We start from the raw sequence: 22,646 nt of genomic DNA on the forward strand, positions 1-22,646 counted from the left end.
TGCAGCAATGGGAATACTGCCCCCAGCCTACCTGCAAATGTACCTCCTTCTCTTTGTAGAAAGCTATGCGATATCTTGTTGCCCTGAGAAGCTATTAGAGACAGTTACTCTTTTTGCAAAATGAAGTGACTGAGACTGGAAGTGCCTGGTCCTGCCTCAGTAGATTAGGATTGGGTTTCTCAGCCTCTGCACCATTGGCATTCAGCCCTGGGCACTGTGGGATTTAGAGCAGCATCCTTGGTTTCTGCCCATGGATACCAGTACTACGTCTGGAATTGTTAACAGCTACAAATGTCCCTAGGCATTGCCAGATATCCATCCCCTGGGGGGCAAAATTGCCCCTAGTTGAGAATCACTGGAGTAGGAATGTGATTATGGAGAACATTAACATTACCAGAAGTGTGTTGATTCTGATCTTTTTAAAGCTTATTATGTGGATTATTATAAAGTGTTGGGGTTGATACTCCAACTCAGGTATTGGCCACCAGTTGTCTTGCAAAGATGCCATAATATGCTGGAAACTTAATTTTTCCAGTGAGTCCCGGACCTCTTTGGATACCAGGAGGAATTGTGATGCAATGTGGGCCAGACCCTCTCCCTGTGGCCCGCACCCCCACAGCCCTCCTGTTGGGATTGGGGATCGGGGCCTCCCACCCAGATGATACCTGAACCTACCTCTCCCCCACCGTCTTCCCTCCTCCCCCACTCCCATCCCCCAGGAAAAGCCCTGCTGTCCTTACTAAGTCTTGGGCCTATTAAAAGTATTGATCGGTCGGGCTTGGTGGCTCACGCCTGTAATCCCAGCACTTTGGGAGGCCGAGGTAGGTGGATTGCGTGAGGTCAGGAGTTCGAGACCAGCCTGACCAACATGGTGAAACCCCATCTCTACTAAAAATACAAAAATTAGCCAGGCGTGGTGGCAGGTGCCTGTAATCCCAGTTACTCGGGAGGCTGAGGCAGGAGAATTGCTTGAACCCGGGAGGCAGAGGTTGCAGTGAGCCGAGATCACGCCACTGCACCCTAGCCTGGGTGAGAAAAGTGACACTTCGTCTCCAAAAAAAAAAAAAATTTTTTTGATCTAAACTGTGAATGACCAGTTGATTTAACCCTCCTTGGGCATAATTGGTCTTCAAAAGAGCGTTTTATTGACCCAGATGAATCTTTTCTAGGAGGGATGTGTGGATGCGCTGGGCCCTTTGGCCACCCCTTGCCAGGATTATGCCTTGTTTAGCAGTGTGAAATCACTTATTCTCCGCTCCTTATCACCTCCTGGGACAAGGAAGATAAAAAATCAGAAACAACAGCATTGTCGTCTCTCTGTACCCATGATTGGCTCCTTATTGTTTAGCAAAGGATGATCCCTAAACATCCAGAGAAAACATGAACCACGTGGACTTTATGATTCGAGCATTCCCACCCCTTTTCTAAGCATGACAGTATTCTTGTTTCAACTGATTGGCCACTTTACTTTCTGTTAAAACTCACTGGGGCCAGCGTGGTGGCTCATGCCTGTAATCCCAGCACTTTGGGAGGCCGAGGTAGATGGATCGCCTGAGGTCAGGAGTTTGAGACCAGCCTGGGCAACATGATGAAACCTTATGTCTACTAAAAATACAAAAGTAGCCGTGTGTGGTGGCACATGCCTGTAATCCCAGCTACTCTGGAGGCTGAGGCAGGAGAATTCCTTGAACCCAAGAGGCGGAGGTTGCAGTGAGCTGAGATTGCACTACTGCACTCTAGCCTGGGTGACAGAGCAAGACTCCATCTCAAAAAAAAAAAAAAACAAACAAATCTCATTGGAAGCATCCTTCAGTGCACAGTTGATTTTCTTCTACTCTCCTGCTTCATCCACAAAATTAATGTCACAGTGACTCTTAACTGCCATCCCTTTTTGTGTTGTTACTTGAGGTGAAGGATAGTATTTATTCTTTAGTTTCTATTAAAGAACAGAATTATTTTGACACTACTTGAAATGGTAAGGAAGGTTTTATTCAAGACCATTGCAATGCCATTGAGCTCAACTTGGAATACAGCAAGACGAGTAGGGATTTATAGCCAAAGAAGAGAGGGGAGGGGGTAGTGGATGGGAAATCAGGGGGATTTTTGCTAACCTGACCTGGCAGGATTCCTGCTAAAGGCAGGCTAAGGACTTAGACATTGACAAAGGCCCGTTTGAGTCCTCTTTCTGACTAGATCCTGCTCTCTGGCTGTCCAGTAGGTCCAGTTTTTAGCAAGAATCCTGCTGAATCAGTTGAGCCGAAATCTTCCACTTGTGATCTCATCAGATCCCTAATGCCTTTGAAGTGGCCTCGTTGTCTGGGGTGATACCCGAGATTCATTGTCTCACGCCAAGGAAATCAAGGATGCAGACACACAAGGAGTGAGCTTCAGAGCGGACATTTAGTAGGTGAAAGAAAGAGAAGAGCTCTCTCCTGTAGAGAGAGGGGTCCCAAGCGGGTTTCCGGTCTGTGGTGAAATGCAGGGGGGTTTTATAGCTGAGCTTGAGAAGGTGGTGTCTGACTTACATAAGGCACAAAAGATTGGTTGGACCAGGTGTGCCGTTTGTATAGGACACAAAAAACTAGTTAGGGCTAGGTGTGCCATTTCCATAGGGTGTGAAAAGCTGGCCGCCCCTATCCTAATCTTTTTTTTTTTGAGACAAGAGTTTCGCTCTTGTTGCCCAGGCTGGAGTGCAATGGCGCAATCTCAACTCTCTGCAACCTCTGCCTCCCAGGTTCAAGTGATTCTCCTGCCTCAGCCTCCCTAGTAGCTGGGATTACAGGCATGTGCCACCATGCCCGGCTAATTTTGTATTTTTAGTAGAGACAGGGTTTCTCCATGTTGGTCAGGCTTGTCTCAAACTCCTGACCTCTGGTGATCCGCCCGCCTCAGCCTCCCAAAGTGCTGTGATTACAGGTGTGAGCCCGCTCGGCGCCATGCCATCCCCACCCTAATCTTTTATGATGCAGATGGGTTCTCTGCCTGGCCAGCCCCATGTTGCCTGTTTCTTTTTTTTTTTTGAAACAGAGTGTTGCCTCTGTCCCCAGGCTGGAGTGCAGTGGCGTACACATGGCTGACAAAGAAAAGGGAGATGGCGCCTCCATGTTGGACATACCTGGCCCCCAGGTGGCCCTTTTCTATTGGCACAGCTGCTAGCATTCACCGGTGAAAGCTTCCAGCTTGCTTATTTATGTTTGCAGCTTGATTTTTCAGGCTGTTCTTTGTTAGAAAAAGAAATAATAATTTATTGGGCTGCTTTTTGTTAGAAGGGAAGCCTTGCCGAGGACTCTTTTACCCTCACTATCTGCCTGAATAATTTCTTTCTAGCTCCTGTGTCACCCCAATCTCAGTACCGAATCACCTTGGCCTGCCTTCAGCAGGAGTCCTGTCAGTGGGGGTGGGGTGGGTGAAGAACTTGATCAGATACCCGTGGTGGGGGGATTCTCCGACGTAGCCGACTCGCTAAGATAGGGCTGCGCAGGCCTGGCAGGGCGCGGGATAGACAAGGCCAAGGTCACGGCCCAGGAGAACAGGAGACTCAGAGGAACCTGCCTCAAGTTTGATCAAGGAGGGAGTCTTGGTGAGTTCTGAAAATTTCTTCACTGTGATGTTGACGCATCAGAATGCTGCTTGTGGAGCTCTGAAATCCAGAGCCCTGGGCCCCATCTCAGACCCACTGAAGGGCAAGATCTCCGGCCAGTGAATACCTTCACAGGTGCCTCTGCCTCACAACAGGCCGAGAACCGCTTTTCTAAACAAGTCTGCTCACTCTTGTGAACCCAAAAATATCTGAGACAGGTCTCAGTCAATTTATTTTTATTTTTTTATTTATTTTTGAGACAGAGTTTCACTCTTTTTGCCCAGGCTGGAGTGCAGTGGCGCAATATCGGCTCACTGCAACCTGCGCCTCCCAGATTCAAGTGATTCTCCTGCCTCAGCCTCCTGAGGAGCTGGGATTACAGGCGCCCGCCACCATGCCTGGGTAATTTTGTATTTTTAGTAGAGACGGGGTTTCTCCATGTTGGTCAGACTGGTCTTGAACTCCTGACCTCAGGTGATCCACTCGCCTCAGTCTCCCAAAGTGCTGGGATTACAGGCGTGAGCCACTGCGCCCGGCCAGGTCTCAGTCAATTTAGAAAGTTTATTTTGCCAGGGTTAAGAATGTACTCATGACACAGCCTCAAGAGATCCTGATGACAGGTGCCCAAGGCGGTCAGGGCACAGCTTGGTTTTCTACATTGTAGGGAGACGTGAGACATCAATCAGTATGTGTAAGATGTACATTGGCTAGGTCTGACAAGGCAGGACAACTCAAAGCAGAGGCTTCCAGGTCTTAGGTAGATAAGAGACAAAGGATTGCTTTCTTTTGAGTCTCTGATCAGCTCTTCACTGAATACACAATTTACGGGAATAGTCACTCACGCCTTAGTCTGGCTCAGTGAAACGATAAGGCAGAGGAAGCAATCAGGTATGCATTTGTCTCCCGTGAGCAGAGGGAGGACTTTGAGTCAGTTAGTTAGCTAGTTAGTTAGTTATTTTGAGATGGAATTTCACTCTCGTCGTCCAGGCTGGAGTGCAGTGGCGCGATCCTGGCTCACTGCAACCTCCGCCTCCTGGGTTCAAGCAGTTCTCCTGCCTCAGCCTCCCAAGTAGCTGGGATTACAGGCATGTGCCACCACACCTGGCTAATTTTTGTATTTTTAGTAGAGATGGGATTTCACCATGTTGGTCAGGCTGGTCTTGAACTCCTGACCTCAGATGATCCACCTGCCTCCACCTCCCAAAGTGCTGGGATTACAGGTGTAAACCATCGCGCCTGGCCAGACTTTGAGTTTGTCTGTCTTTTGTCCACAAGGAATTTCCTTATTGGCGAATCATGAGGGAGGAATGTGGCTTTTTTATCTTTGTAGCTATGTTATTTAGGAATGAAATGCGAGGCAGATTTGCGTAGTTCCCAGCTTGACTTTTCCCTCCGGCTTAGTGATTTTGGGGTCCTGAGATTTATTTTCCTTTCACACTCTACATAAGAATAGTTTCCAAATCTGAAACCCAAGATTCACCAGAAACCCCTGAGGAGAGAGAATGTGGCTGTCCCTGCTGGGGCTGGGGAGGAGAGCTGGGTGGGAAATGCTGTGGGAAAGTGCCTTTCCCACGTCAGACTCTTCATGCTGCGCTCCCTTTAAGGTTTGGTGTAAATGACGGAAACGATTCCTCATTCGTTGGGTGGGGATTATCCTGGAGGGCGGACATTCCTGGACAACAGCAGAGATGACAGTCCTTGACATCGTCTCCCAACGTGATAAATCATCACCATGATGATGAATCGAGGAGTCATCAAGTCCAGCAGCTCTTCAGAAAAAAAAAAAAAAAAAAAAAATGCAGGATCCTCTCTGTTCAAGGTCCACCCAGCAGTGCAGGGACAAGCTCCAAGGCTGTAGCTTCTCAGCCTCCATAAGCCCCACCCCCGCTTCCTTGCTAGGAACAATGAGATTCCCCAATTCTACATAAAACACGATGCAAGTGATACTTCACTGGCTCCCATGCCAACCCCAGGACTGGCACTCAGCCCCTCCTGTATGTTGCAGAACTGTAGTGAAGACAGGAACACGGGGGCCATAAGAAATGGAGGAAGGCCTTTGCTGTGCATTCCTGCTGCCCAAGCACTGTTCGGAGGAGCAGACAAAGGATGAAATCAACCCATGCTTCACAGAAAGGCAAACAGAAGTGCGGACCCCTTAAAGGTACATGGCTGGAAGTGCTGCGTCTTCCAATTCCAGATTCATTTATTCCGGGATGGCATCCCTCTGCTTTCCTGGCAGGGGAGCGAGCAGGGGTCAGCTGGCCTTCGTGAAGGGCGCAGTTCAGCACATCTCCCAGAACTGCAGGGCGGCAGGGCATGTTGCTGAAGGCAGAAACAGAGACCCTTGGATTCAAGAAAAATCACTGATAAAAAGGAGCAGAGAAGCACCTGCAAGTTATTTCATTTCCTGGAATCTCCCTTCCCTAACCCCAGACGTAAATCCACAAGTCTGTGAGGCAGTCAGCTTTCTAGATTGCCTCAGAATATGGTGAGTTTTTTAAAGTAGACAAAATATTAGTAAAGGAAAGAGACTAACGTTGATTGAAAGCCTGTGTGTGCCAGACACACTGTGCTGGGCTCTCTGCACTGTTTCTATTGGCTGCTGCTTTAGTTGATGCATCTACTATGTCCGAAGGTCAAGGACATCCTGACGTTGTGAATAGGTTTTGCAGTTGAATGAGTCTTTCACAATTAACCCAGCTTTACACGTAGTTTGTAATGGTTTTTTCTTATTTTCTTTCTAGCCTGAAAATCTCTTGTACTACAGTCAAGATGAGGAGTCCAAAATAATGATCAGTGACTTTGGATTGTCAAAAATGGAGGGCAAAGGAGACGTGATGTCCACTGCCTGTGGAACTCCAGGCTATGTTGGTAAGGACAGTGCATGTGCACACGTGTGCCCGTGTGTGTGTGTGATGGCCTCATGTGGGGTGTCACCACGTGTCAACTCATCAGTCGTCTGAAGCATATGAGCTTGGCATGTAATCACAGCTGCCTTCACTTCCCTTGGGGGAAAGAATAAAAAGATTGAGGGACACTGGGATGAATAATTCATAACAGGGAAGTGATTTCCCCTGAAAACTTTTGCACAGTTGGGTAGAAATCCCATTTGATTTGGTTGTGGGCCTGACTGGAGGCTGGGAGTTAATTTGGATGAATCCCAGGTTCCATTTCCAGAGATACTGCATACATCTGTTTCTCAGTGATTTACAATGAGACACTGAGATAACAGTAAGGTGCACACACAAGAAAACATTCCAATTACTGAGATAGGAACATTGATGGAGGAACCTGGTTTAGACCTTGACCAAGTCACTCTCATCAATCAGTCAACCGTGATCTGTGCTGCGATGCCAGGCATTCAAGTTTTTCCTTAAATCACAACCGCCAATTCTTTGTACTAAACATCCAAAATGCAGAGAAGACTACTGACAGATCTGAACACTTAGATTCTGATGTTCATCTTTTGACTTCTGGGGTCCTGGAGGAACACCATTAGAATACTTGTGACTGTTCTGAGACCTTCATTGACATCAGTGTATTCATTCATTCATTCATTCATTCATTCATTCAGCAAATGCATGTAAAGTTGCTACTATGTACCTGATGCTATACCAGGCACTGGGGTTAAGGCAGTGAATGACACAGACACGGTGCCTGCCCTCATGGAGCTTACATTTTAGTTGGAACAAGTAAGCAAACAGGGTCATTTCAGATCTTAAGTGCTATGAAGAAACTAAACCTGGGGGCCTGCCATGGAGTGACAAGGAATCAGGACTGGGCTGAGAGGACAGTGGGGAGACTTGGGCCTTGGTCTCAGTGGCAAGAAGAAGCCAGCCATGTGGGAGTTACAGGACAGCATCCCAGGAAGAGTAACCAGTTTGTGCGAAAGCCCAAAGGCTGGGAGAGGGTACGAGCTAGGGATGTCTGAGAGCAAGAAAAAAGATGAGGTTGGAAAAGAGTTATGGAAAATGGAGTCTGAGGCTGAATTCTTTTTTTTGGGGGGGTGGGGGGTGGGTGTGGTAGGGTACTGAATCTAGCTGTGTCACAAGGTTGGAGTGCAGTGGCGCAATCCCAGCTCACTGCAACCTCCGCTTCCTGGATTCAAGTGGTTCTCCTGCCTCAGCCCCCCGAGTAGCTGGGATCACAGGTGCCTGCCACCATGTCCGGCTAATTTTTGTATTTTTAGTAGAGACAGGGTTTTGTCATGTTGGCCAGGCTGGTCTCAAACTCCTGACCTCAGGTGATCCGCCCACCTCAGCCTGCCAAAGTGCTAGGATTACAGGCGTGAGCCACCGCGCCTGAGTGAGGCTAAGTTCTTGTCATGCAAAGTGCGGTGTTCTTCATGAGAATAGCCAGTGAGCCCACCTGAGAGAGGAGGTATGTTATGTGACCAGCATCACCCTGTGGGTCTTTGGGGACATCCACAGAACCTTCCCAGGCAGGCTGAGGAGAGCCAGCCTCAAACTAAAGGAGTTACAAGGGGTACTGTGGGAAACTCCAGATGACCTTGGGGCCACTTTGTGGCCTTTCAGGTCCTTGCATATAATTACAGAGCCATGTCAAGCTCGAGTGTCATAGCTGTTCATTTTCAGAGTAACTCAGAGGAGGAAAGACAAGAGCAGGCTGAGGCGAGCAGAGAACAAAATAAGGGGAAGGGAAAGAAGCAGCAGGGTTTAGAAGCGGGGAGATGCAGGTGGAGGAAACGTGGCTGGGGAGGAGCTGTGTGGATACCATCACAGGGGGGCTCAATTCCCTGGATCGTGTGTATGCAGAAGGCACAGAAGAAGAGGTTGCTCTGCTCATTTTTGAAAGGTCCAGTGCATGGCCGGGTGCAGTGGCTCACGCCTGTAATCCCAGCACTTTGGGAGGCCAAGACGGTTGGGTCAGTTGAGTCCAGGAATTCAAGATCAGCCTGGCCAACATGGCAAAACCCCATCTCTACTAAAAATACAAAAATTAGCCGGGCGTGGTGGCACACGCCTGTAGTCCCAGCTACTTGGGAGGCTGAGGCAGGAGAATCGCTTGAACCTGGAGGGGGGCGGAAGTTGCAGTGGGCTGAGATTTTGCCACTGCACTCCAGCCTGGGTGACAAAGCGAGATGCTATCTCAGAAAAAAAAAAAAAAAAAGCCAGTGTAGGCTTTGGTAGAGATTAACAGCATAGTAATCGATTATCTCTTCTAGGGTAGCGTGATAAAGGTTTTAGAAATAGCATGGTCCCTGGCTGGGGGACATGTGCCTGGGGTGGTGACGGGGGGAAAGAGTGTGTGTGGTATACGCATGGAATTTCTCCAGCTTGGTCTGAACCATCAGGGAAGCCATGAATTCATGAGACGAGACAAGCTGAGTGGGGAGAGCCTGTTCCAACTCCCAGGAATCCCAGACATTAGAAAATGAAAAGGTCTGTTAGGTCACGGTGCTGGTCCTCTTTTCAGCAGTCTCCCCAGGCTGAGAAGGTGCTGATACTGTGGCCTGCCCATCTCTTCTCTTCAGGAAGTTGACCCTTGGTCTGTGATTTAAATGCTCTGACAACCAGTGAAGGCCCCTAGCTACGTGCGCATCACGTGCATCCCATGTTTGGCTGGAAAGCTCCAGCACTTTCTAAATTGAGTTTTACTTCTCTGTGTTTTGGCAAAGCCCACGGAATGGCAGTTTTTCTGGTTTCTAAGTGGCTGCCATCCGCGGGGTCTGGGTCTGTTGATTGCTGTGTCTGGCACTGATGTGTCAGGAATGGTATTGAGAAGAGTCCATTGCTCTTGCTACTCTAAATGGCAGCCAGTGGGAGCCATTGGGTAATGGTGTTATGAGATACTAGGTTGTCCTGGAGGAGGCTGGGGGAGAGGAGGACTGAGCAATGGCGCTTTTCTATTGGTTTGTGTTGACTGAGCCCTGAAACTCCACAAGAGTGTGCCTCTGGAGTGAGTCGTGTGGAGGGGACGCAACTTCAGAGTAGGAAAGGGGCTGCTTTGAAGAGCTTGTGTCTAGAGGACATCCCTTAGGCAGTTACCAGCTGAGCTTGGGCTGTTGCGTCTCTTGCAGTCTGCATGGCAAGCTCCTATTCAGCCGCCAAAGCCCAATTTAAATGTTACCTCCTTTGACTGCTTTCACGTCACCTTGTCCTCTCCTTTGACATTCTGGTTCTTTCTGTGACCGTTTTCTTGTGATGGTCTGATCACATTGCATTAGGGTTCGTATCAATCTGTGTCTCTCGCTGCACTGTGAGTCTCATTAAATCTTTGTGCAGACACTTACTGAATTTAGTAAAAGCACACAGCTCATGAATCTTAGCCATATTTTCTTTCTCTCTTCCCCTTCCATTCACTCAGCATGTATTTATTGAGTTCCTGCTGTGTACTGTGTGCAGTCGTCCCATGGTATCCACAGGGGCTGGGTTCCAAGATACTTCACACTCTGCAGATACTAGCATCTTCAGATGGTCAAATTCCTGATATGAAATGGCATAGTATTTGCATATAACCTAGGCGTGGCCTCTGTGTACTGTCATTGCTAGATTGCTTACAATACCTGAGGCAATGTAAATGCTGTGGAAATAGTTGTCATAGGTGTTTTTATTTGTATTATTTGTATAGTTTTTTCAAATATTTTTGATCTGTGGATCCACATATTTTGAGTCCATGGATATGAGGGCCAAGTGTACAGTGTTTGGTTTGAGAATACAAATATGGGCCGGGCGCGGTGGCTCATGCCTGTAATCCCAGCTCCTTGGGAGGCTGAGGCAGGCAGATCACCTGCGTTCAGGAGTTCCGACCAGCCTGGCCAATATGGTGAAACTCTGTCTCTACTAAAAATACAAAAAATTAGCCAGGCAAGGTGGCAGGCGCCTGTAATCCCAGCCTCCGTACTCAGGAGGCTGAGGCAGGAGAATCACTTAAACCTGGGAGATAGAGGTTGCAGTGAGCTGAGATTGCGCCACTGCACTCCAGCCTGGGCAATAGTGTGAGACTCATCTCAAAAAAAAAAAAAAGAGAGAATACAAATGTGAATAAGGTACAAACTCTGACCTCAGTATTGTGAGAGAGAAAGCAAACAGGTCAGCTTAATGTATGCTAAGGGCTACATCGTTCAACCCTTCAAGAATTATTTATTTATTGTCTACCTTCTGTTCTGGGCACTGGTGGGGGGTGGGGAGCGGGTACATCAATAGAAATAGAAGAATAAAACATAAAAATCCCCTCCCTAGTGGCACTTACATCTGAGTGAGAGAGACATAGGCTATAAAGCAAATATTGATAGCTAAGTTCATTCGTGTGTTAGGTGGCCTTCAGTACTATGGAGAAAAATGAAGCCATGATAAGAAGTTCGTGTGTTGAGAGGGTGGTGGCAATTTTAACTACAGTGTGCAGGCAGCTGTCACTAAGAGGGTGGCCGTGGTAAAGATTTGATAGGAGCGAGAGAACCGACCATGCAAGTATCTGGAGGGCACTCCAGGCGCAGTGCAGACGCCTGAAGGCAGGAGAATGTGGGCAAGCAGCAGGGAGCAGGGGAAGCAGGAAGGAGAGGAATAGGAAAGACAGTCGGAGAAGTCCTGAGTGGGGGTATGTGGACCAGGACTTGGAAATCGTTGTATAGACTTTAGCTTTTACTCGGTGATAGGATGCCGTCGGATGCTTCTGTGTTAAGGCAGTGACATATTGTTTTTAACAGGATCCCTCTAGGACAGGGGTTCCTAATCCCTGGGCCTTGGACTGATACTGATTCGGGGCCTGTTAGGAACTGAGCTGTGCAGCAGGAAGTGAGAGGCAGGCTGGTGGGCATTCCTGCCTGAGCTCCGCCTCCTGTCAGATCAGCGGCAGTAAATTCTCATAGGAGCTTGAACCCTGTTGTGATCTGTGCCTGCAAGAGATTTAGGTTGCACGCTCCTTTTGAGAATCTAATAATACCTGATCATCTGAGGTGGAACAGTTTCATCCTGAAACCATCCCCAATACCATATCCTTGAAACAATTGTCTCCGTGAAACGGGTTCTTTGTGCCAAAAAGGTTGGGGATCGCTGCTCTAGGACACAAGCTGGGATCAGGATAGATGGTGGGGGTGGGGTGGAGGAAGGAGATGTGAGAAGGCTCTGGCAATGATCAGCAAGGGTTTAGGTGAGATTGGTAGCAGCAAAAGTGATGAGAAGCTATCAGATATCAGGTATATTTCAAAGGCAGTGTCCTCAAGGTTTTCTGAAAGATTGAAAGTAGGGTTTGAGAGAAAGAAAGAAGGCAAGGATAATTCAAAGGTTTTTGGGCCTGATAACCCCGGGAGGGTGCAGTTGTCTTTGCTGGAGGTGGAAGAGCCTGTGGGATGAATAGATTGCAGATGCCTTAGGAGGAGCTTGGTTTCAATTTGTTAAAGTTGACTAGGCCAAGAGGGCAGCTGGAACGTGACCCTGGAACTATGTGCAGTCGATTCTCGCTGTTCACAGTCATCATGTTCTATTATAGCAAATAGCTGAAAGCACTGAATTAATCGATACTGAACCATTGCTCCTAAGGGAAACACAGGCTGGGTTCCTGTGAGCCTCTGGTCACATTTTCATCAACCGATCAGTACATGACCTTTTCAGAATGTGTGCTTCTGTTTAAAGACACCTTATTGAATATATGTTGTTGAATCATTAACATTGATTCACAGCCCACAGCACCGTAACTCCTGCCTGAAGGAAGCTTCTCTAATCCACCGATTTTCTCTGAAAGGCACATCGCGGCCTCTTTGCTGTTAGGAAAGCTAGACAGACTTCAGCACTATGCTTGGGGCTGTTGTAAACATGGAGATCTCCAACAAAACACAAAAATGTGAAAAACACGACACCAAATAGAGGGTGAGAAAAGACCGTTGTTTACAGTCTGAGCTGAAACATGGAGGAGGAGCACCACCTCATTCCGCCTCAGCTTGCAACTTGCACATCAGGCAACTCAAGTATTTGGTCACTCTACGCATGGCCACAAACGACCACAAAGTATTGATTTGGGGGTTGCAAATAACTTTTAGCCAGTAGGCAGATTTGCAGATACAGAATCCTTGAGTAATGAGGATCAACTAGATTTGGGAGATGTTAATTTATGGCTGCGTTTTAAAGCCATGAACCAGGATAGGCAGTGAAGGAGAGGAAAGATCCCAGAGCTGAGTCCTGGGGACATCAGGGTGGAGAGGTCAGGGGGACAAGCTGGAGCCTGCAGAGGAGACCAAGACAGAGAAGGGGCAGTGGGTGAAGTAGAAAGAGCACCGGCAGAGAGTGGCATGCTCCCCATCAGACATGGAGAAAGTGCTTCACGTAGAAGTTATCACATGTCAGTTGCTGCTACTGAGTCAAGTAAGATGAGGATTTGGTTGAACTTTTTTTTTTGAGACGGAGTTTTGCTCTTGTTGCCCAGCCTGGAGTGCAGTGGCACGATCTCAGCTCACTGCAACCTCCGCCTCCCAGGTTCAAGCGATTGTCCTGCCTCAGCCTCCCGAGTAGCCAGGATTACAGGCATGCACCACCATGCCCTAGGCTAATTTTATATTTTTATTAGAGACGGGGTTTCTCCATATTGGTCAGGCTGGTCTCGAACTCCCAACCTCAGGTGATCCACCCGCCTCGGCCTCCCAAAGTGCTGGGATTACAGCCATGAGCCACCGTTCCTGGCCCTGGTTGAACTGTTAATTAAGTGTGGTGGCCCTGTGTTCAGAGGAATGGCAGGAAGAAGGCGAAACGGGTCTTGATAAGTACACCAGCATGATGTCCACCGTGGGGCTCGCCCCAGCCACTCACCTCCTTCCCCAGCCGTGGTTTCTCCCTGCAAGGCTCTTGAGACACCATTTTGAATCTTGAGCAAAGAAACTGCTGGAAAGTTTTCCATCTGAACAGGGCAGAGCCCAGCCCCATTTGGCAGCTGCGAGGGAGGAGGGAGAGAGAGCTGCCACTTGTGATTCAGGGACCACACTGTCCCCTGGGCCCAAGCCAGGGGCAGAGGGTTACTGTCTGTTCCCAGCCTAGCATGGTGTCTTTGTATTTAGAAAGAAATGTGTGAATAAAGATGAGGAAAAGCTTCCATTCCCCTCAGGGCAATCTATAGGTTTATAGCTTGAGTTCAGACTTTGGATAGGTCGAAGTGTTGGTTTCAATTTGTGAATCACCATTTGATTATTATCTAAATGACTATTCAGCTGAATAGTTAATTCTGCCAGCATAAAGCTATGACTTCAATTTAAATGAGCTCTCTAACAATGAAACCGAAAATGGTGCTTTTTCCCCAAGTATCCCAATGCACAGGGTGCCTTAGGAGGAGGCAAGAGGACTATAAGCACTTTGAACTTCACTCTTTTACATGTGGCGGCTGCCTGGATTGTACACACCCTTCGCAAGGACTATGGCCTGTGAAGGCGGCACATCACTTCACTGATAGCAGGAGATGATGGGCATCCCCATCCATCCATGACACTGAGATGTGGGCGGCTCATAGGGCTGGCTCTGCTAACACCAACAGGTTCTCCAGTAGATTGTGGTAGATGGGCACACAGATTCATGTGAGGCAGTGTATTTCAGAAGCAACATTAAAATACAGGTGTGAAGGCTGGGCACAGTGGCTCATGCCTATAATCCCAGCACCTTGGGAGGCCAGGGTGAAAGGATCACTTGAGTCCAGGAGTTTGAGACCAGCCTGGGCAATATAGTAAGACCCCTGTCTCTTTAAAAAAAATAGTAGGTGGGTGTGGTGGCACGCACCTGTGGTCCCAGCTATTCAGGAGGCTGACGCAGGAGGATCACCTGAGCCCAGGACTTTGAGGCAACGGCGAACTATGAGCACACCACTGCACTCCAGCCTGGGCAACAGAGTGAGACCCTATCTCTAAAAAAAATACAGGAGTGCGAGGGATCATCAAGGGTCGGAATGACCAGGGGAAAACTGGAGGACATGGATTTGGAGGAAGGGTAGGACTTGAGCAAAAGTAAGGAGAGTCACAGGTGCAGAGCAGGCAGGGGGAGCAGAGGCCCGGAGTCACGGGCTGCTTCTTGCAGGATCTGGGAGAAATGAACAGGCTCACTGGGCCTGGAGAGAGGGCTGGCGGAATTGTACTTGGTGATCATTTAGGAGAAACGATGGGCCCATCTGGTGGAAAGTGGCTCCTCAGGATACCATGGGGGCTGTCAGTATGGTATTGACCAAGATTGGGAATCCATTTAATTAAGTCAAGCATAACATTCCCCTTGGTCTCGGCAATAAGAGAGAAAAGTCAGAGCTAAGGAAGTTAGGAAAATTATGTATATTGCCTGCTCAGCTGCATTAATTAAAATATCTGAATCACTGAACATCAGTAGTAAGTGACAGAAAACATCAATATCAATCACATAATTGACGAGACAGATGAGAATCTCCTATTTGGTGGAGGATGGCCTGTTTTCTGTCTTTATCTTTTCTTTTTTCAAGAGACAGATCTCTGTCCCCCAGGCTGGAGTGCAGTGGCATGATCATAGCTCACTGCAGCCTCGATCCCCTGGGCTCAGGTGATCCTCCCACCTCAGCCTCCTGCAAAGCTGGGACTACAGGTGCACACCACCACACCTGGCTAATTTTTAATTTTTTTTGTAGAGACAGGGTCTCACTTTGTTGCTCAGCCTGGTCTCGAACTCCTGGGCTCAAGTGATCCTCCTGCCTCATCCTCCCAAAGTGCTGAGATTACAGATATTAACCACTGTGCCTAGTTGAGTTTTTTTTTTTTTTTTTAGTGCCTTATTCAGTGACAGTTCATCACCTAGCAGTATTTTATGTGGAGTGCACAACCACAGCCACACTATTCCATTACGGATGTCACTCAGAAATAAGAAGGAACATGTATGGCCGGTCCATCGTTCTGTCTAGAAGCAGAACTGCACCTTGATGCTTTAGATGGTGGCTGACTGTTATGTTCCTGAGGCTGTCGGGGACGGACTTGTTCATTTCCTTCTGGAACTTAGTTGCCGTGTTGGCTGCAAAGCCACGATAGACATCTTTGGTCTAGCTCGGCCTTAACTTGCCTAAAATAGTTTAAACGTGTTTCGTCTTGTTCTTCTCTAAAAGGAGATGGAGAACAGTTGGTCAACATTCTTTGTGTATTTTTTTCACTGAGTTAGAGGATTGGTGTTAATTCAGGGATCACTGCACTTCTAGAAGTTGATGTGGGACGTGGAATTATGATGAGCTCTTGGAAACCCAGGGGTTCCAGCCAGCACAGTGTTGGGGCGAGGACCTCTATCCTCAAAGCCACCCAGCCTATAGTTGGTGGCAGTCACAGCAGGGGACTTGAATGTCAGTGTCCTCCTCTGCCGTTGATTAGATATGAAGGAGGCCTGCGCCTTTCACGTAAACTTGGGGATTCTCAGTTTCTTGTATATAAAATAAATGTGCTGGGCTAAATATCTCCTGTCAATTTTTTTCTGGTTTTAACATTGTATGTTTCTATAGACTTGTGAGTTGGTATCCTTTAAGTATGTAAATATCTACGTGTCAAGGATACTGGCCATCATTTTTCCCGTCTTCAATCCATACAGCCAAGAAGGAGGATTCAGTCGATGGACCTCCCCACCGTCTGTCTTCTGAGTGATCTTGATTCTTTTCATCTTTCCCCATAGCACCTCTGTTCCCAGTCCTTTCGTCTTCACTCCTCGATGTGGTTGCTCCCCAACAGAGCTTGCTTTTTATTTGTTTCTCACTTAAATGCCATATTTTGGTCCGTGACTATAAGCATTACATCATTGTTCTCATCCTCTCTGACTGTTAGTGTCAAAACAGGGTTTTATGTAACTGAGAAATTGTCATACAGGGCACAGATGAGTAGGCGGAACATCCAGATGAGAATTTTCTCTCTTTCTCAACAGCTACTTGGTGACAGCCCACAGTGAACATTTTATCACACCGTGGGCTGCAGCCAGACCGCCTGTGTTGGACAGGACAGGGCCCCCTAAGTGGAGAGACTTGTAGGGCCTGCTCCTCTTCATGGACCTGACTCATTGCACGTGGGCGACGTAAACTCAGCCCGGCTTTGAGGAGCCCCATCCCACACATGGCAGCCCCACAGAGTCACTCTGAATACAGTGTTTTTAAGGCACTTGTCTTCCTTCTGGAATTGCTTCTTTAGATACTTGATGTGGGAAGGAGGTCACGTTTTGTCGTGGTGGGAAAGAGGGGGAGGGCAGCATTGTAGAGCTCCATTTGTTCTTTGTCATGATTAAAAACCAAAACCCTGGAATGACTGTAGCAGTCTTCTTAATCAGATTTCACAAGGAAGGCTTGACTTAAGTACAGAGTAGGCGTCACGCCGTGATCACACACCAGGTAGGCCCCCATAGGAGACCCCAGAAGGGCCGCACAGCAGTGCCGTTTGTGGCCACATTGCTCTGAAATGCCTTCCTTGGCACAGTTGACTTCCTCCATCCCGTGGAGTTCCAAGGTCCTCCCACATTTCAAAAGCCCAGCGGCCCCAGCTTCTACCCCCTCCCCGTTCCTTAGCCTCACTCCTCCATGATTGGCTCTGGGAGCATTTGAACAGCAGTCCCAGCTCAGATGAGAATGGTAATTACATACCAGTATGGTGCTTTCATGGGGACTTCTCATGCCTGTGGTGAAACTTAAGGCTACTGGAAAAATCAGGGTAAGCTGCTCTTTGGCGATACTTTTTTTTTTTTTTTTGAAATGGAGTCTTGCTGTGTTGCCCAGGCTGGCGTGCAGTAGCACAATCTTAGCTCACTGCAGCCTCTGCCTCCCAGGTTCAAGCAATTCCCCTGCCTCATCCTCCCGAGAAGCTGGGATTACAGGCACGCACCAGTGCATCTGGCTTTTATATTTTTAATAGAGACAGGGTTTCACCATGTTGGCCAGGCTGGTCTCAAACTCCTGACCTCAGGTGATCCGCTGGCCTCGGCTTCCCAAAGTGCTGGGATTACAGGCGTCAGCCACCATGCCTGGCCTGGTGATACGTTTTTAATTTAATTGGTTTTTTGTTTGTTTGTTTGTTTGTTTTTTGCCATCCTGATCTATTGCTAGAGGCAATTCATTCCTCATGAATGACAGCTCTAGGTGAAGGATAATAGAGACCAGAGGAGGAGGCTATCCCAACAGAAAAGATCAGAGCTGTCCCAAAAGCCTTCTGCTCATCTTCTGTGACTTTGGATGGAAGACAGACTTTAGGCAGAGAATGCTCCTGTGTTTCAGCCTGGTTTTTACTTGCCAGCAGTCTGGATTGCAATACTGGAAACCTGGGTGAAGCAACAGCTGTTTATTAAGATGCTCCTGGTAAAAGTCCCTCATCGTCTTAATTTTTTCTTTTTTAATTCCCCTGCTGCTGCAGATTCTGCTGCTGACAGGAAGCTGACCTGACCAAGCACATTCAGTATCACCTCCTTGTCTTGATGTCATTCTTACTGAGGCCAAATTCTCCCCTGAAATGTGTGTCTGGGGTTCTAACAACACGAAGCTTAATTTTATTTTTCCTGATCTTTAAGTTCTGTTTAGCATCTCTGAAAAGGCCACTGCTGGGTAGAAATGTCATCTTTCTCTCTCACTGTTTGAAAGAAATCTTCTCGCCTCTTCTCTGATACTCAGTATCACAAACTCTTAGAAACTCGATTGCAGTTTGATTTAGTAGCTGGTGTTCCTTCCCCCACCAGCAGGGAAGCATCGCTTCTTCCCGCTTCCTGGTGGAAGTTCCTCAAGGACCGGAAGACCAGCTGTGATGCGAGCGTCTAGCCCTGGACACAGATACCTACTGGCATTGTTTACAATGAGGGGCCATGTGCAACTCTTCCAAATTGAGCTCCAGTTCTTTTCATTGCAGGCGTAACTCTAGGACACAGTGGCAGGTGCCCATCAAGGCAGGAAACTGAGGCATAGGCAAGATAATGAATCCTCTAGTTTACTGTGGCACAGAGCCCAGCCTATAATCCTGTCCTCTGATTCCATGCTGGATCTGAGATAACAGACTTGTTTTTTAGAGTAAATTCAGTATTTTCAGTTTGGTTTGGTTTTTTTTGTTTGGTTTGGTTTTTTTGAGACGGAGTCTTGCTCTGTTGCCCAGGCTAGAGTGCAGTGGCGCAACCTTGGCTCACTGCAACCTCCGCCTCCTCGGTCCAAGCAATTCTCTTGCCTCAGCCTCCCGAGTAGCTGGGACTACAGGCATGCGCCACCGCGCCTGGCTAATTTTTGTATTTTTAGTAGAGACAGGGTTTCATCCTGTTGGCCAGGCTGATCTCGAACTCCTGACCTCAAGTGATCTGCCCACCTCAGCCTCCCAAAGTGCTGGGATTACAGGCACGAGCCACCACACCTGGCCTGGTTCTGGACTGTTGGCTTTTATCTTCTGGCATCGAGGACTGCCCTTGTCCCCCAGGCTGCTCCCTCCTGATGTGTCACCATCCTCCGCCCACTGGAGGCGTCGTGTGTGAAGGACAGAGAGGAGAGGCCACACAGACTTCCATGGAGGTGAGCAAAGCACCCTGAACGTGGGCTTCCTAGGAGGGTGAGGGCTTTGCTGTTTCCTCCACCCTCTCAGCAGAAACTGCTTCTTGGCACGTCCTCGGGGCTCGGGAAAGGGAAAATTCTTTTCTATTTCAGAAGAGCATGAAGATTGATTACCGCGAGCCCCACACCCACAAGACAGCTGCTGTCTTAGTTTTCAGTCCCCTTGGTTACGCCTTGTTCTTCTCTCTTCTTTGGTAAGGAAAATGGACAATTTAATTGTTTTAAAAACAAGATGAAAGGTTTCTGAAACTCTTTTTTTGTTTTTTTTTGAAGTCTCTCGAGTCTTTCCATTCGCCAGGAATACTTGCTCTAAATCAATATAAAGTAGCTTGGTTCCCGCAAAGTGGAATTTTCCATAAGTGGGCTGGTGGTGAGTCTCACAGTAGTAAATCCAATTATTTTGAATTCTCAACCTAGTTTTATAAAGAGCATGAGTTAATCGTGGTCTCTGAGAAGGACCACATCTGTCCAGAGAGGTCTCTGATGGCTCCTGGGACACTCTAGTGAGGCTGAGTGGTTTGCATGGAGCTTAACTTTTATTTACTGGTGTAAACTTAATAAGACGATGGGATATTGTTTTGTCAGGAATAGCAAAGAAAGCTGAGTTAATAGCACCCAAGATCTGACCAGGAGGAGGTTCTGAGAGATCGTGTAACAAAGTATTTCTTTCTGCCCTTTACTCCTAAACCTGGTAGTCCTGAACTTCCTTGGAGAAAAGGTTTTTTTTTTTTTTTTTTTTTTTTTTTTGAGATGGAGTTTCACTCTTGTTGCCCAGGCTGGAGTGCAATGGCAGTCTTGGCTCACTGCAACCTCCGCCTCCCAGGTTCAAGCGATTCTCTTGCCTCAGCCTCCAGAGTAGCTAGAATTACAGGCACCCACCACCGCGTCTGGCTAATTTTTGTATTTTTAGTAGAGACGGGGTTTCACCTTGTTGGTCAGGCTGGTCTCAAACTCCTGACCTCAGGTGATTCATCTTCCTTGGCATCCCAAAGTGCTGGGATTACAGGCGTGAGCCACCGTGCCGGGCAGAGAAAAGGTCTTAAAGGGAGAGTAACATGAGTGACAAGCACATTCACACACTGAGAGTTAGGGTGAATTCTGCCTCTTTTCTCCTCGAAGTTCCTGTCTGAAATCATGTGTTCATGGAAAAGTATTTAGCAAACTGCTCTTGCTTTTACCTAATACAGGTACTTGCCAATTGGCAGTTGCTTCCATTCCCAAATTCATTTGTTCCCTGCCCCCGCCCATCCTGTGTTATTTTTTCTTGTACCTACTCACCAAAAATATTTCAGGCAGCAAAGTTGACTTGTAGCCCAGTTGTGTGGAATTTGGAAGACATTTTTCCGTAGAAATAATGGTGTGTGGCGACTAGGTTGGGTTCAGTTGAATCACCAAGTGCCGACCAATCAGGACGTAGAGATGAGAGCTCTGCCCTGCCCTCCAGCAGTGTGAAGTCTGATTTGACAGTGGGATTTATGTAGCAGTAAAGGAACATTGGTGGTGCAGAGGGAGTCACAGGAGGCCATTGTGTTACAGGATTTTGGTGAATGCACCTGGGAACCCAACCGTTGTGCCCAATGCGTGTCAACTGAGTACAGCCGCCCCCATGCTAACCCCACTGTCTGCAGCTCCAAAACGCTGGCTTTGGGCAAGCCTAAGGGATATCCTGAAGGCTGGACCTGCTGACTGGCTTGCATAGGTCCCTTTCAATACCTCCAGGTGGGTGGGTTTCCCTACAGCCACTGACAGAGCCCCCAGGGACTTTGCCTTCTCATTTGAGAGGATGTCCCTTCTGTCATAGCTGGGCCAGGAGAATAGGCCCTTTCCTGCTTTGTCTGGAGGCTGGGGACATCTTACACAAGCCATGGAGCCTTTCAGTGACTGCCTGTCTTTGTCAGTAGCTCCAAATAAGCAAGAACTCAAAGCCTCCCTCTTGCAGGAGGCATGGGAGCAGCAGGGAGTCCTTGTCAGGTTCCCCCATCACACTTGAATTCTGCTGCATACGATTAAAAGAGAACATGATTTCTCCTTGACTAGGAAGCTCTCAGGTATCTCCAGGCAGCACTGGCCAGGAGATGGAACCGTGGCTGCGTAGTTCAGAGCCCTCATCACTTTCCGAGGCCCCGGAGGGACTGTGCTCGGCACCTCCTGGGTCTGGAAGCTCGTTGGGCTTCTGCAAGTTTGTAAGTTGGACGCTGTGATTTTTTGGAATTAGAGCAGAGTTCTTGCCACGCGGCGTTAAGACTGGTAACATAACACTGGCCAGTTCGGCTGGTTCTCAGGCAGGAAAACTGGCGTCTGAAAAGATCAGAGTGAGAAGTGGACTCTCCACCACAGCTGAAACAAGAAAATGGGTGGGTTGGGGGCTATGCTAGAAAGGCCAGGTGAATTCAGCAGGTTGGTGAAACAGTGCAGCCAACTGCCGATCACAGGAGGCGAGCAGGAGAGAGAACATCCTCGTGGATCTCCACGGGTTGGCCTGGTTTGGCCACCGTATCAAGTTGTCAGGAGAGTTTTGAAAATTGCCTGAGAATGTTCTGTTTTCCATGAATTTCCGTGAGATGAAAAATAGCTATTTGAAGTGATCTTGGTGGGCTTTTTCAAACAATGTTTCAAAGGACCCTTGGTTCTAGCAATCACAAGTGAAATTAGAATTTAGGGTATGGGTGTGTGTGCCATTATGCAGTTTTAAAAATATTTCATGTTGGTGGAAATGTCATTTCCAAATCAGTTTGCTTTGTCTTGTTTGCTGGGTGACATGTCACTTCTATGTTCACCCGCTGGCTTTGTTTCCAAGCGCGGTTAAGACGGTCACCAGAAGACAAATAGTTTACCCACCTCTAATTGGTTAAAAAAATTTGTATTTTGTTAGTCGATATAACACAGATAATACACGACACCAAAAAGTGCCAGAAATGTGCATTCTTATTCAAATTCTTGACACAGATATGTAACTTTCCGTCGCCAATATTGTCATCCTGATATTTACTTGTTTATAATTTAGAACTTTTCCCCCATAACAACCATGGTGTTACCCAAAGCAGAAATCTTATTTATTTGTTTGTTTGTTTATTTATTTTAGAGACAGCGTCTCACTCTGTTGCCCAGGCTGGAGCGCAATGGTGCAGTCATAGCTCACTGCAGCCTCCAACTCTGGGCTCAAGTGATCCTCCTGCCTTAGCCTCCCAAAATGCTGGATTATAGGCATGAGCCACTCACATGTAGCCCAGGAACCTTTTCTTAACCATATGCTTGATGTCATAAACTTCACCATTTAAGCAGAGTCTCGTGTTTTAAAAATTATTTAAGTGTAGTTAGTCTGCGGCTGCAAGAATCTAAACATCTCGGCTGGGAATGGTGGCTCACGCCTGTAATCCCAGCACTTTGGGAGGCCAAGGCGGGTGGATCACTTGAGGTCAGGAGTTAGAGACCAGCTTGGCCAACATGACGAAACCCCTTCTCTACTAAAAATACAAAAAGTAGTCAGGTGTGGTGGCACACATCTGTAATCCCCACTGCTCGGGAGACTGAGGCGGGAGAATTGCTGGAACCTGGGAGGCGGAGGTTGCAGTGAGTTGAGATTGTG

At 47.8% G+C, this 22,646-nt stretch overlaps 1 protein-coding gene across 3 annotated transcripts in view; it reads left to right on the forward strand.

Moving 5' to 3' along the window:
* Positions 1 to 22,646, forward strand: part of CAMK1D (calcium/calmodulin dependent protein kinase ID) — a 486,434-nt gene that overhangs the window by 418,968 nt on the left and 44,820 nt on the right. For all 3 annotated transcript variants that reach the window (XM_054521920.2, XM_003780664.5, XM_054521919.2), the window contains exon 5: positions 6,325 to 6,451. In XM_054521920.2, coding sequence (XP_054377895.1) covers positions 6,325 to 6,451 — 127 coding nt within the window. The remainder of the gene's footprint in view (positions 1 to 6,324; positions 6,452 to 22,646) is intronic.

The sequence above is a fragment of the Pongo abelii genome, chromosome 8 (assembly GCF_028885655.2).
Source record: "Pongo abelii isolate AG06213 chromosome 8, NHGRI_mPonAbe1-v2.0_pri, whole genome shotgun sequence".
In the NCBI taxonomy this organism is placed as follows: Eukaryota; Metazoa; Chordata; class Mammalia; order Primates; family Hominidae; genus Pongo; species Pongo abelii.